Source organism: Pelodiscus sinensis, chromosome 22 (assembly GCF_049634645.1).
Source record: "Pelodiscus sinensis isolate JC-2024 chromosome 22, ASM4963464v1, whole genome shotgun sequence".
In the NCBI taxonomy this organism is placed as follows: domain Eukaryota; kingdom Metazoa; phylum Chordata; order Testudines; family Trionychidae; genus Pelodiscus; species Pelodiscus sinensis.
In genome coordinates this window covers 13,431,665-13,446,341 of record NC_134732.1, presented here as the reverse complement: position 1 = coordinate 13,446,341, position 14,677 = coordinate 13,431,665, and the positions used below count along the sequence as shown (strand labels likewise).

At 53.6% G+C, this 14,677-nt stretch overlaps 1 protein-coding gene across 1 annotated transcript in view; it reads right to left on the bottom strand.

The window, feature by feature from the left end:
* Positions 1–14,677, bottom strand: part of HMCN2 (hemicentin 2) — a 133,419-nt gene that overhangs the window by 72,802 nt on the left and 45,940 nt on the right. Inside the window, exons 18-24 of the mRNA XM_075906051.1 lie at positions 14,219–14,346; positions 12,874–13,018; positions 11,424–11,536; positions 10,625–10,784; positions 9,732–9,897; positions 4,036–4,163; positions 226–498 (exon numbers count right to left, since the gene is read on the bottom strand). Coding sequence (XP_075762166.1) covers positions 226–498; positions 4,036–4,163; positions 9,732–9,897; positions 10,625–10,784; positions 11,424–11,536; positions 12,874–13,018; positions 14,219–14,346 — 1,113 coding nt within the window. The remainder of the gene's footprint in view (positions 1–225; positions 499–4,035; positions 4,164–9,731; positions 9,898–10,624; positions 10,785–11,423; positions 11,537–12,873; positions 13,019–14,218; positions 14,347–14,677) is intronic.

Below are 14,677 nucleotides of genomic sequence, written 5' to 3'. Positions count from 1 at the left end.
TGCCTGAGGATACTACGTGACTGGCCAGTGGGCGTTGACAGGCCTGTTCTGTGCCTGACCCGGCGGACACCAGTCTGTTACAGCCCCAGCTACAGAGCTTTAGCTGTGGAGGTTCCCCGGTTCACTCCTTACGGTGGGGCAAGATGGCAGCCATTACACAGCAGCATGTTACCTCACGGAGTGCAGTGGAACTGCCACATCACCCACCCACACTTCAGCACTCACCCAGCACCTCCACCACAAGCTCAATGGCATCGTCTCCAGCGCTGCTGGCCGCAATGCACCGGTACCACCCTGCATCAGAGACCCGCACGTCCAGGATGCTGATGGCCCCATCAGGCCCCTCTAGGAAATCCTGGTCGCCCACCCTCAGCGGGCTGCCATCTTTGGTCCATCGGAGCTTGGGGACTGGATTGCCGTGAGCCAGGCAGGGCAGGTCCAGCGTGTGACCCACTAGCACCTTCAGAACCTTGGGGCCTGGCTGAATGCGAGGAGGCACTGAAATAAAAATAACAAAGGGGAAGGGGAGCCCGCCAAGCAGCAATGTAAACAGATCTTAGACTCTCCTCCAAGCCAGGGATCTCAGACTCTGGGTGGGGTTAGTATTATTAGATACCAGGAGGCTGAAACTGAGGCAGGAAGAAGTAAAATGACATGCCCAAGTTCTCAGTAGCAGAGCCAGGACTAGAACCCAGGAGTCCTGAGCCCATGTTCTCTGCTTCAAACATCATCACAGTGTTTCATTTATTTAATATGCTGCTATACCTATCCTCATAGAGCTGAAGGGATACTTAAAGGTCATCTAGTCCAGTCCCCTGCACCATCCCTGACAGATTTGCCCCAGATCCCTAAATGCCACCCCCCAAGGATTGAACTCACAACCCTGGGTTTAGAAGGCTAATGCTCAAACCACTGAGCTATTCTTCCCCCTTACCCTGTCACTACAGGAGGGGTCACGCCCCAGTGCCCTCTTTGTGGCAGCTCTAGCCATGTATTTTTCCATTCCAAAAGGGGCTGCTTGAGACTGCTGCAAGATCAGCTCCTCTTTCAACAAAGCTTCTGCAGAGAGGACTGAGCCATTCTAGATGGGTGTGTATGTGGGGACATGTAGTGGTGCTGGCGAGAGAAGGTGGATTTGCTCTCTCACAGTGACAAAGGCCTCTACTGGGCTGAAACAGAGAGGGGAGGGCTTCCCTGCCTTACCCTTTGGATCTAATGGCCACTGTGGATGTTACTGAATGGAAAGAAGGCCCCCGGCCATGTGAGCATTTACAGCTGGCTTTACAGGCAATGCTTGAGATCAGCATATGGCCTCAGGCAGCCTCACCACTTTGTGAGAGACACCGGCCAACAAAACCACTATTCCAGGTGCAAACTATAGTGTACCGCGGTGTGAGAGGGAGAACCAGCAAACCAGGAGTCTGGACTCATTGTGGGACTTTGGGCAATAGCTGTTAACTGCTGCATGCCTCAGTTTCCCCCTTTGTAAAACGTGGGGCTTCCAGGGACCCTGCACAATGGGACTCTGAAGAGTGCTTAAGCACAAGAACCCGCTCAGAGCAAAGCATTCTCCTCCCCCAGATCCCTCCAGCCACAGACCGTATCTGCTCCTTACAAACACAGCCACCCCATCGTCCCAGCCTGGCCCATGCTGCTGCAGCTGGGTGGGTCACGAGACCCGAGCCAGGACATGCTGCTGTTCGGCTGAACATGCAGAGTGTTTGTGCACATTCAAACACTCAGCACTGAGCTATTTTTAAAGCAGGCAGTGACACAGGGCACCTCACCGACATGAAGCCCGACTCTGGCCAGCCTCAGTCACCCCAAAACGGATGAACAGTGAGTAGAAACCCAAGTCAGAGTGTTGCCTCTTGAAGAATCTTGGACGGGCTCTCCCAGCACAAGTGACAAGGGAACCCTCCACCAAACTACAAGGGGGCTTTACACCTTCATAGAGAGCATGGTGCCAGCTCCACCTTGCCTGGTAGAGCAGGGGAGCCATCCATCGGCACTGCGTAGATGAAGTAGGTTCGAGCCATGGGCACCACTGGGGGGAGCCCAGTCTATGGACTCATGATAGGGACAAGGGAATAGAAAGAAATCCGATGACCATGTTTAAGTCTCAGCTTGACAAAGCCCTGGCTGGGATGATTTCGTTGGGGAGGGGGCTGGACTCGACGACCTCCTGAGGTCTCTTCCAGCCCTGGGATCCTAGGATTCAATGAAACAAACACCCAGACCCAGTCAGGACAGCAGATGGTGGCTCCTTAATGGCTTTAATGTCTCCTGCCCTTCTAACTCCGAGGCACAGTCATCCCTTTCCATGTTCTGCCTGCAATGCTTCAGGGCCAGCAGCAGGATAATTATGTTAGCAGCTGCTGTACACAGGCCCCCGTCCAGCCCTCACGTAGCCCACTGGCTCACGACCGTGCCAGTCTAGTCAGGAGACTCCATCCGTCCATGGGGCTGCACTGACACACAAGCAGTGGTGTGGGCCGGGCTCCAGCGCTAAGCACAGCTCCCACTGGTCTCAGAGGGCAGTAGCACTGGCCCAGGGCGGGTTGCCCTCTAAGAAGGACACTAGGGTTCATTAACACTGGGAAGTTAACTGGCTGTGTCCTGGAACCTCTCTAAACAAGTGACCTGATGACCAATTTCAAGGGACACCAGAGACGCCAACTTCTGATTTAGCGGGGGGGGGGGGTGCGTGAATTGAGCCCCTCCTTTCTGCCCCAGGTCCCACCCCTATTCCACCCCTTTCCTCAAACTGCCACACACTCTCCTCCCTGAGCACAGTGCATCCTTGCTCCTTCCTTTCCCTCCCAGAACCTCTCAACACCATCCACAGGAGGTGCTGAGAATAGATCAGCAGGGATGCTGGTGGGTGGGAAGCACTGGGGAAAGAGGACAGAGAGGGGAGCTTGGGTGCCAGTGGGTGCTGAGCCCTGGAGCACCCACAGAGTCAGTACCTATGACACAGATGTGGTGGCACAGCTAGAGTGACAGTGACACAGCTGGGGTGACACAGCTGGGGTGACAGTGACACAGATGGGGTGACACAGATGGGGTGACAGTGACACAGATGGGGTGACAGTGACACAGATGGGGTGACACAGCTGCGGTGACTGTGACACAGCTGGGGGCAGGCAGCATGTCTGGGAAAGGGCCCTGCCTGCTGCCTGATGAAGTGCTGCCAGTGCACCCAACGACATGGCCCTGGCTTCTAAATGGCTTTCCTCAAGCCGTGCTCTCTCCGCTCTAGCTGTCCCTGAGCGTCCCCCCCCCTCCACCCCCTCCGACCTTTCCAGCCTGCTGCTGGAAGCCACTTTCTAAGCAATCGATTTCCCAGCTGGACCGGAGGCCGACGCCCCTTTTTCACTCCCTGTTCTAACCAAGAGCCCTTGGCCCACCCTGCGTTAGGGAGCAGGGATGTTATTCTTTGAGCAGAGGGGAGCAGGATCCTCAAGCCCCTGTATTCACTGTAAGCAACACTGTGGCACAGAACGCCCAGCTGGGAAAGACCCAACAGCAAACACATCAGGTCTAATGCACAGGAACCAGCCTGGGGCATAACAAGGGGCAAAGGGACAGCCTGGCCCATGCTGGGAACCAGTGACGTTTCCTAGGATGTGAAGTAGATACCAAGAGAAGTGACCCTAGGAGGCTCCCCCAGACTCTGAATCACTAGCCCAGTTTAAACCGAGCCCCCTCTTTTCATCTCCAAACATTGCTACCTCTTCCCCTTGATGCCCAAAAGCCAAGGTGATGGGCTCCACACGCACTCCCTTGTCAGCTGGGAGGTGAAACAGGCAGCTCCAAGTATCCCCCATGATGGGAAACCATCACCCTGCAAGGGCCTCCTGCTTCTTGCTGGGCATTTCCAGTCTAGGGCACAGCAGGCAAAGGGCGTGTAGGATGTGAGCCCTTTCTCCTCGTGCAATCCCCATACCTCCACATACACACTCCATGACCTCTGCCTTCCATGGGCAGCGACAGACCCTCCCACATGACAAAAGGCTCTGCTGGAATAGGTACCTTGGACTTCCAGGTGGTAGCTCAGCGAGGTGTTCCCAGCTGGGTTCATTGCCATGCAGGTATAAAGGCCGCTGTCAGTCACCCTGGGCTCAGCCAATCGGAGGGAGCCTGAAGGGAGGATGCTGTACCTAGATCAGAAAAGAACAAACCAACCAGGGCATGACGATCACCCTAAAGGGAAGCCCGCCGGAGCTGAGAGAACAGCACATGGTCCCTTCTCTGCCTGGGTCTCCTTGCAGTTCTCTCAGCAGCCAGAAGCTGTACGTTGCTGAAAGACGACAAGCATCAGAGCCAGGGAGGAACCCTTGACAGTCAGCACCCAAGGAGTATTCCTGTTGTTTGTTAGGGCAACCAGGAAAGGATCCTATTGCCTGAGCACAGTCAGCACCATCAGCACTGCACGGACACAGCCCCTGCCCTGAGGAACTTGCAGTCTCTGATGGTGTGAGGTGGGGAGGTTCCTACTCACTCTGAAGACAGCCCACCTCCAGAGGCCATATATACCTCCCTGCCTGGGGCCAGCACCAAATTACCACCCTCAGCAGAACCTTGTCCTCCAAACACAGCTCTTACGGCATCCCTCCTCTGCCACCCGCCAGCCCCTTCTGCCCCCGAGTCACCCTCCAACCCAGCAATATCCTGAGCAGAGTCAACAAGACTCAGCCGTAGTTGCCCTGAACCCTTAGGCAGGGTCTAAGCGCCAGGCAGCAGGGGACACAAGAGGGGAGTGTATGCCGAGTCCTTGAAACAAACACCAAAGTCCAGATGCACAATGCACCAGATGAGCATTGACTGGGGAACAGTCCTCAGGGAATTAGGAGGCCCACGGGGCTCTCATCTGTGGTGAGATGCTTCCATGCTTGGCTCAACATGCTCAGCTCTTCCAGATGAAGGAGGAAAGCCGAAGCCAAGCTAGCATGAGACAGCATCACAAGGAGCTGCCCTTGGACGGGGGTCATTCCTGAGGCTACTTGAGCTGCCCCTGGAGATGAGCTATTGCAGCTGGAGCTGACCACACGTTCCCCGCCAGCTGTGACCCTGCCTTTGTCAGGGATCCTGCAGACGTGACATCACCACAGCCCACATCCACAGACTCCTTGCTGTGTGCTCCCATCCATCAACCCAGCGAGCAATGAGAGGGAGCTGTCCCCAGGCAACAAGCAGAGCCAAGGGGGAAAGTGTCGGGGAGACTGAACGCGGCCAAAGGAACTCAGACACAAGAGAACGAGGAGGGGAAAAGCTCCGCTGGGAGGAGTTAAATCAAGGCTCCTTCCATGCAGCAATTGTTGCTGTTTAGGAGGAGGATAAAAATTAAGGGGAGTTTTAACAAACAGTAAGACGGGGAGTCACGTTCCCTGTTATTAACCCCAGGACCAAGGATCAATGATCCAATGTTGAAAGAGCATCCTGTTAGGATGCTAAGACAGTTTAAACAGAGGTCCCAGCTTATGAGGATTAACCATGATTTGCTTAATCAGTATGAACCTAGGAAAGTGAATGGTGCTTGACAGCAAGATCCAATCTCTCTCCAGACAGGCTCTTCCCCGCACTGATGGAGAAACTCTTGACTCCTCAGTGTAACCAGACTCAGCTCTGCTGATTTCACTGAAGGATGAATTTGGCCTGCCAACATTAAACCGTATAAACAGAAATTGTCTCAAATCTCACATCCTGCCACAGATAAGGCTATTACTGTGCCCAGAACTGCTGCTGTCCCTGCACATTTGCTGCATTTAATTCCTACTTTTGCAAATCCTGCTGCATATGAGAAAAAATATCTAAAGCCCATTTGCTCCATGGTATTGTGTGCTGTTAAACAGCTGTCACTTTCCAGCCCAGACACAGCTGCATTTCAGTGTCAGCTGAAACAGTGCGAAGCTCTTGCACCAAATTCAACCCGGACATTACTCCATTGAAGTAAATGGAAATACAGTAGGCATGAATTTAGTCCATTAAGATTAACTTAATGGGAAAAAAACAGTGGAAGGTGAAAAACAATAAACCATTAGTGTCTGCTATGGAGCAATGAAATGAAAAGCAATTACCTCCTACTTCCAATATATTACCATACTCAGGCCAAGTGCTGTAGATCATCACCAATATACTCCAAGGAATTTCTTCCTGGGAAGATAATTTTCCAAGACTTAAGATACAATGCAGGGCTTTGAGGCAGGGAAAGGTGGGAGACAGAGATGGGAGGTCCACCCACCCACTCAGGCAGGACTTACAATAAAACACCTGTCAAGGTGGCAGCTCCCCAACATTTGGACACAGGGAAACATCTCTGGGTGAGTGGTATATGACTATTCCACCCATGAATAACCAGTCAACTGGCAGTTTCCAAGACCGCAGGCTGGCGAGAGGAGAGTTTGGTAGAAAGTTTCCTCAATGAAGTCTCCATCATTAGATTTCATTCTCATATGCAGATTCTCTCACTATGACACTAACCCACCTTACCGCAGGTAGGCCCTTTAGCCCGCCTGCCCCAGCTCCGCCTGACGAGAGCCAACTAGACCAGGGGACCCGGGACTCGAACCCGCAACCCTCTCCTTCTCCCCTCCTTCAACATCCCCCCACGCACACAAAAACATCAGCTCCTACCCCTGGAGGAAGGCACAGGCCTATGCAATGATAACTGCCTGCTGAGAAAAGGAATCAGCTGCGTATCTGTAGTGACTGGCCCAAGCACTGACATTCAGTCAGGACTTTGGTTTGGCCTGTCAACATGGGATCAGGATCCAGATCGGACACTGGAGAAGTTGGGGGGCGTGGGGGAGAGTCTGAAATGCAGGGGTTTGGCCCAGGATCCACCACTAATTTACATGAGGATGCCATAAGGGACTGAACAGCTATTTCACTCATGGGAGACAGCCAGTGGATGAAGTCAGAAAAAGAAGGATGGTCCAGTGGTTGGGGCACTAGGGTTCAAGTCCCTGCTTTGCCAGACTCCCTGGGAAACTTCAGGCAAGACACTTCCCCTCTCTGTGCCTCAGTCTCCCACCTGTACAATGGGGATGATGGCACAGAGGCACTGAGAGCATGAGGGGCTCAGATACTAGCTCATGGGAGTGTCTAGAAAAGCCTCCAAGAAATCAGGGAGACTGGGAGCGGTTGGTTACCCTGCAGCCTTCTCTGCTCTATGTGCATCACTATATGGCTTCTCCTTGGATGCCCAGGTTGTTGGTGGGGCTTCCCTGGGACTCCCTGCAGCTAGCCAGCCGCAATCAGATTTTACTTTCTTAAACAAAAGGCCTCTCTCCACCCTGGAACCAGAGTTATACTCCTCTGATTTCAGTGGAGCTGAAATTTGGCCCAAGCTGTTGCTGGGAGGACAAACAAGTTGTCCGTTTTGCACTTTCAGGCCCAGATATTTCCATCGTGGCGCTTCCGCGCCTCAGCTCACCTTGAACTTGCAGAAGCAGACCCCAGGCAATTGCCAAAGCAGCAGACGAGCAGGGATCACGCACGGATGGCACAAGCACATCAGTTATTCAAGGTTCAAGCGAAGACCATGCCCTGGTCGAGACTCTCTTGTATGTTCCAGGCAAGATCCTTGTCGCAGAACCGCGCAACCCTCGCACAGGGAGCCCCCTCCTCTGCAGCGCTCCCTGGGTTTGCTTTCAGAGGCTCACAAGGCTTAGAGCCAGATCCTTGTGCAAACGAAGGCTACTCGTGGGAGCAGGGGACACATTAGCTTTGGCAATAAAAATCCTGTAGCACGCTGAGCACTTTCAACTATTCACAGTCAACTGGAGCCCTGGTTTGGTGCCCAGCTGCCCCAACTGGGCCTTTAGATTGAATGATAGGTTGAACCTCTATAATCTTGACTTCCCTAGTCCTGCAGCACCCCTGGTCCAGCATCATCAGTGATCCCCAGAGGTGCTCCGGAGCTGGAGCACTCATGGGGAAAAGCCGGTGGGCTGCAGCCAGGAGCATTGCCGGACTAGAGAAGAGCAGAGCCCCAGAGCTGGTGGCCAAGAGCAAAGCCTTGGAGCCCCAGCTGCTGGCAGCAGAGTCCCAGCAACCTAAGGGAGCAGAGCCCCGCCACCCCAAGGACTGGCAGCCAGGAGCAGAGCCTCAGCACCCCGAGGGAGTGAAACCCGAGTGCCCAGCTCCTGGCAGCCAGGAGTGGAGGGGCCAACATTGATCTCCCCGGGCCTGACATATTTCCTGGTTCAGGACTGGTCAGGTCCTGAGGGCACAGGATCAGGGAGGTTCAACCTATACCTTTCAGGTAACCCAGTGGCTTTCATGTTGGTCTCTGTGGTCTTCAGAGAACACCCCCTGCTCTGTACGGAGCCAAACACAAAGAGCCCAGCTACAGCCTGGAGGAACCGGAGTGATACATGCATGTGTGAAGGAGGCTTTTCACAGCTATTTGGCCAGAGGATGATAGTATTTTAATTCAATCCCAGCTAAGAGTCACAACACACACTAAGCAGGGATTAGCTGTGCAGTAGATCTGCCCCGAGCACTCTGCTGACCCACAATAAAACACACTTCAACAGGCTCTTGGCACACAAGCCCCGCTGTCGCAGGGGTTGAGTTAAGCACATTCAGATCACATCACCCAACCTTTCCATTGGCTCCAGAAACATTCCTGGCATTAGCTTTGAGAACATTTCTCCCTTGCTCCGCTACCTTAGACGTAACCATGACAGCACCAGCAGGAATGCACACAAAGCCAGATGTGCCGAAGGCGGGGGGGGGGCGGGGGGGAGAAGGAGGAGGGGTGCCAGGATGGGACATGAAAAGCAGCCTCCTCCCCCACCACAAGACATATGTGCAACTTAAGCCCCATACGTATCCAGGGGTGTATGCACTTCGGCTTAATGCGGGTTGAAAGCAGATGTTCCTTCCAGACAGATGTTAGGATCAAGGGCTGGCAGGGCTGAATCCAAGAACTCTCTCTGGCTCTTTTCAAGGACTGTGTCAACTGCTGATATCATCCTTCAGCGTTTGAGTCTAGGGGGTGGCAGATGTCTCCAGCCAAGCACAGTCTAATCTCCGCTCACAGCAACCAGCAAAGAAAGCTTTCCAGTTCCAAGGGCACCAACCTGGTGAGATGCCAGCTCTGGGTCCCAGCTCCCTCAGATGGAACCAGCGGCTGCACCCACTTACTGACAGTGTTAACAGGGCACCTGGCTTAGGCTGGGCAGTTATAGGACTTAAAACCACATTACGTACCAATCTTTAACCTTCACCCACAGATGTCAAATGGACGGTTACATTCAAGGAAACAATGCAGATTGCACATCTTCTGCACTAGAAAACCACTGCCCCTCTGCTACAGAAAGAGAAACTGAGGCAATTCGCCACGCCCATATACAGGAAAAGCACAGAGTGGAACCCATATCTCCTGCCTTCCACTTCCCCAGATCTAACCACTAGATAATGCCCCCTTCCAATGAAACACTGCAGACTGCTCAGCCATATCAGACCACCTCCATGGCCGAGAGGGCATCACATGCATTAGAAAGACTTTGTAGAAAAGCCCCATTCCACTTCAGTCTCCTACCATAAATCCATTGACATTGATGCAATCGCAGCAGGGGCTAATTTGGCCTGTCGCTACTAATCTCGTCTGTGTACAAAGGGTCCCAAGATCTTAAGAAGAACACAGATAAAGCTACAGGGCCCCTAACAATGAGCCCATTGGGTTTCCCCATCTTTGCACCTTCTAGCCAGTTCCTTACCTTCCTGTGGTAAGAGGCAGTGCCCGAGATTCCTGTGTCCATACGACCAGCGGTGATGGGTACCCTTGAACGACACAGGGCAGTGTCATTTCCTGCCCAACCACAGCTGAAATCCTTATTGGTCCCGTTGACTCATGCGATCTGTTGCTGCTAATCCTGGGCTTAGCTGCATTGGTGGGACAAAGAGGGGGAAGTGAGATTGGCGTCCAGGCTGAAGAGCTGTTGGGTCCTGACTCCATGAATTTAGCACCAGGGAAAGGTGCAGGGAGATGGGCTTCCACGGAGCTACGTCACTGCAGTGCTGCACTATGCACAGCAATAGCCCCTCGGGACACAGGCCGTCTGTATTATCACTGCCCTACCCAAGCCTTGGGCCCAGGATATTAGCAGGGAGACACAGCCCCAGACCCAAACTCCTTACGCTCGCAGGCAAGCAGTGGAGTGGGGGGGAAGAAAGTGCAGAGAAGCGAAGTGACTTGCCCAGGGTCCTACAGGCAAGTCAGCCACAGAGCTGGGAATATAGCCCAGGTCCCCTGATTCCTAGAGCAATGCCCTATCCACTGCACCACGCTGCCTCTGCACATTCCCTAGAAGCCCCTGGCACAGAGCAATAGCTCCTGGCAGCAGTGACAGTCCTGAGGGATAGGTGGGGCTTGCTCACTATGCCTAGAGAGAGCTGGAGGCTCAATCCACAATCAGGGAAGGGAAGGAAACGTTCACTGGAAAAGTGTCTCTTTCTGTCAGGGCAGAGGGGGCTCAGGGAAGGGAGAGAGCCAGGGAGAGGCTGAGGGAGTCCCAAGGTTCCTATCCTGAGCTCCCTTTCTGTCAGCCCAAGGCTCTGCGGGCCATTTTAAAAGGCCTTGGCTGGGTCTTCCCCAAGCAAGCCGACTCACTGTTGACAGAGAGCTGGAGTTCCTGGTGGGCAGAGCCCCCCAGGTTGGTGGCCGTGCAGACGTAGACACCCGACTCTCCAGCAGAGGGCAGGGGGATCAGGAGGCTCCCGTCACTGGAGATGTGGTAGTGGGGGCTCCGGGAGGAAAGGGGCTCCCCTTCCTTTAAAGGCAAAGAACAGACAAAGCAGGGGAATTAACTGAGTAGCCAGCCAGGGGATGGGGGAGGTAAACAGGGAAAGAGGAGCTGGGCTGGTGCTTTTAACCCTTCTCTGTCTGGATCTCTTCAGCAGTACCCATCTCCACAGCTCCAAAGCACTCGCTCCATGCCAGGTAGGCACAGGGCAGCCTGAAAGCCCGTCTCCCTGGCTGTGTCGACACATTGTGCTAGCCATGACTCAGCCCTCAGTGGGGAACCCCGGGGTAACCACAGCCAGCTGGGACAAGCTGACACAGGCCAGTCCCTGTCTGCACCAGGCAGGGAGCACCATGGCAGCCTGTGGGAACCAGTCGACGTCTATCACAAGGCGCCTCCTCACGGAGACCCTGCAGCAGCCAGCAAGCTGAGATTCCTCCGCCAATACACTGCCAAGCAGGGGCAGATATAGGGCGGGGCGGCCGCCCCGGGCCCCGCGCTTCAAGAAGCCCCGCGCATGCGCCGTGGCAAAGGGGGGCCCCGCGAAATTGGACTGCCCTGGGCCCCGCAAAATGATCATCTGCCCCTGCTGCCAAGAAAGGGTCATCTTTCTGCCCCCCCCCCCCCCCCACCCAACTTGACAAAGCATCAGCAGCCTCCACCTACCTTTGTCCAGACAATGGTGGGGGCAGGAACTCCACTGGCATTACAAGGCAGGGCTACAGCCACCCCCTCGTCGGTGGTGTAGAGCGCAGGGCTTGGCTGAATGCTGGGTGGAACTGTAAAGAGAGAAGCACCCACCTTAATACTGCTTGAGAACAGCAGTGCAGGATCAGAGCTCAGGGCTCAATTTCCAAGTGCTCCACACTCGCAGCGCCAAGAGATCTCAGCGCCCTCTTAGCCATCTAATCCAGGTCAGAGCTGTGAGCATGCTCAGCAAACAGTAGCTCCTGTGGCGAGTGGCCTGGTTTTCGAGGGAACCCAGGTCCCTTTCAAAAGGCCATGCCAAGGCCTTTGGAAAATCTGGCTACTTATGGGAGGACAGCTTTCGAAAATAGCTCAGCTCTCCTGGCCAGACGTGCCCACACAGGAGAAGAGCGCTTCTGAAAATCTAGCCCCAGCTAGGAGTGTGGGGCCCTTCAGAGAATTCCACCCTTCAAGCTGAGCTGGTCTAGGCAGCATGGCCAGCCCCATAAGCCTCACTACATTCTGTACGTCCATGTCTTTCAGTTAACTCATCTAGGAGTTTTACAGTCCCCAGTTTGCTGGAGTCAGTGAGCCACCACAGTCTACTTGTTCAGAACCGAATCCACTTTTCCAGGCTAGTCAGATGTCCCAGAGCTGCCCAATAACAGGAATTGTCCTAAATTACTTTAACTTTACAGCTCTGTAACTTTCTGGCTCAGGGGTGTGAAAACACACCCACACACCCACACCCGAGCGCAGCAAGGTACAGCGCTATCAAACACCAGTGTGAACCAGGCTGCAGTGCTGGGAGCCGCACTCCCAGTGCTGTGACTCCCCTCACAGAGGTGGTTCGCATGCAGCGCTGGCTCGTGCCGCGGCCATGCTTTCAGTTTAAAGTGCTGCCCCTGACAGTTGCTAAGGAAACCGGCTCTAACAGCACAGGTTCTGCTCACCTTGGGTATGTCTAGACTACATGCCTCTGGAGACCGCCCCGGTACACCTCATCCCACAAGGCATAACGAGGTGGTCGACAAATGCCTTTGATGTCGACTGCAGAGCATCCAGACTAGCGCACTGAGCCGACAAACAGCTGATCAGTTCAGCGCGGCGGCCATTTTAATTTAAATGAAGCGGCGATTATTTAAATTACCGCTTCATTTTCCTATGCCGGGCAGCCTAATCTACATGCCTCTGTCGCCAGAGGCATGTAGTCTAGACATAGCCCTTGAGATAGAATAACTGCTCCTTTAAGTCAGCGGCAAGAGCCAGGCCTCTCCCAAAAGGCTCCGGGGTGCTCTGCAGGAAACTGGCAGAGGAGGTGTGCACCCAATATCCAGCACAGCAGCCACCTGCACACACTGTGACACAGCAGCATGCAAAGCCGACACAGAGATGTGCAGTCTGTAAAGCCCAGATCTAACCCGCTCACCGTGGATGACGAGAGTCACGTTTTGACGGTGAAAGCCAACAGTGTTGGTGACCACACAGGTGTATTTCCCAGCATCCTCCTGGAATGCCGGGTCTATATGGAAACTTCCGTCTGCGCGTACAGAATGGCGACTGCTTGGTATGACCTGGGAACAAAGAGAAACCATGAGTCAGGATTGATGGTCAATTCAACAAGCATCACACACTTGTCCTTCTGCCTTCAGAAAATATATAAGGCCAGATCCCCAGCTGGTACCAACTGGCATGACTCCATTGATTTTAACAGAGCTGTGGCAATTTGCACCAGCCACAGTTCTGGCCCTCTGACAAACTGGAGGGAGCTCAGAGAAACCAACACCAGGGGGTTGCAAAGACCTGGGGGAGATGAACGGAGCGCAGTAGGGGTACGTCTACACTACATGCCTCTGTCGGCAGAGGCATGTAGATTTGTTTATTCAGCAAAGGTAAATGAAGCCGCGATTTAAATGATTGCGGCTTCATTTACATTTACATGGCTGCCGCGCTGAGCCGACAAACAGCTGATCAGCTGTTTGTCGGCTCGCCGCTAGTCTGGACGTTCCCTCTGTCGACATCAAAGCCCTTTGTCGGCAGCCCCGGTAAACCTCATTCCACGAGGAATAACGGGGCTGCCGACAAAGGGCTTTGATGTCGACAGGGGGAACGTCCAGACTAGCAGTGAGCCGACAAACAGCTGATCAGCCATGTAAATGTAAATGAAGCCGCGATCATTTAAATCGCAGCTTCGTTTAACTTTGTCTACAACCCTAATCTACATGCCTCTGCCGAAAGAGGCATGTAGTGTAGACACAACCGAGGTTTGGACGGACCCCACAATGACAAAGGAGAGACAGTACATCTGCCCCCAGTCTCTGAGGGTATGTCTACACTGCCACCCTAATTCGAACTAGGGTGGCTAATGTAGACATTCGAAGTTGCAAATGAAGCCCGGGATTGAAATATCCCGGGCTTCATTTCCATCTTGCCGGGCGCCGCCATTTTTAAATCCCCCTTAGTGCGGACTCCGTGCCCGCGGCTACACGCGGCACGGAGTAGGTAGTTCGAATTAGGCTCTCTAATCCGAACTACCATTACTCCTCGTGGAGTGGTAACTCTGGCTGAGGGGTAACATCTGGGGATCGCCTGGATATTCTCCTAAGTCTTTTCTACCTCTCACTTTGAACCATCCCATTGAATAACACAATGACAGTGTTGTGGCACAATTCAACCAGTGCTATGCAGACAACGTCCCTCCGATTTCTCCACAGTGCTCGACTCACCATTCTCACCCCCCACTCAGCAACTGAGACAAGGGATTCAGCACTCACCGGCTGCCCATCCTTCAGCCAGTGTCGGTCTGGAAGAGGTTTCCCAGCCAGGATTACACATGGCAGTGAGACGAGCTGACCCTCCCGGGCATGGATCACGGGGGCCCCGATAGCTATCTCTGGGGCAACTGGAGAAGGAAAAGGCTACATTAAATGGGGACAAGCTGGTTTTAAGAAGCCAGGACAACCGTTCTGCTTCTTAGTGTTTTACAAATTAGCCCCCTAGATGAAAAATCATTAATACGAGTCTTATCCATAGAGCCCTGCAAATCAGCGGATATCCATGGATGTGGCTGACCATGGCTCATTGTTGTGGATACAAATTCAGATATGGACACAAATTTTGTATCAGTGCAGGGTTCTATTTATCCAGCCTCTGAAAACAAACAATTCTTGATGTACATGCCAGAACAGCCACAGGGGCCGACCCTCATACCTATGGATTTGGCCATAGGTTAG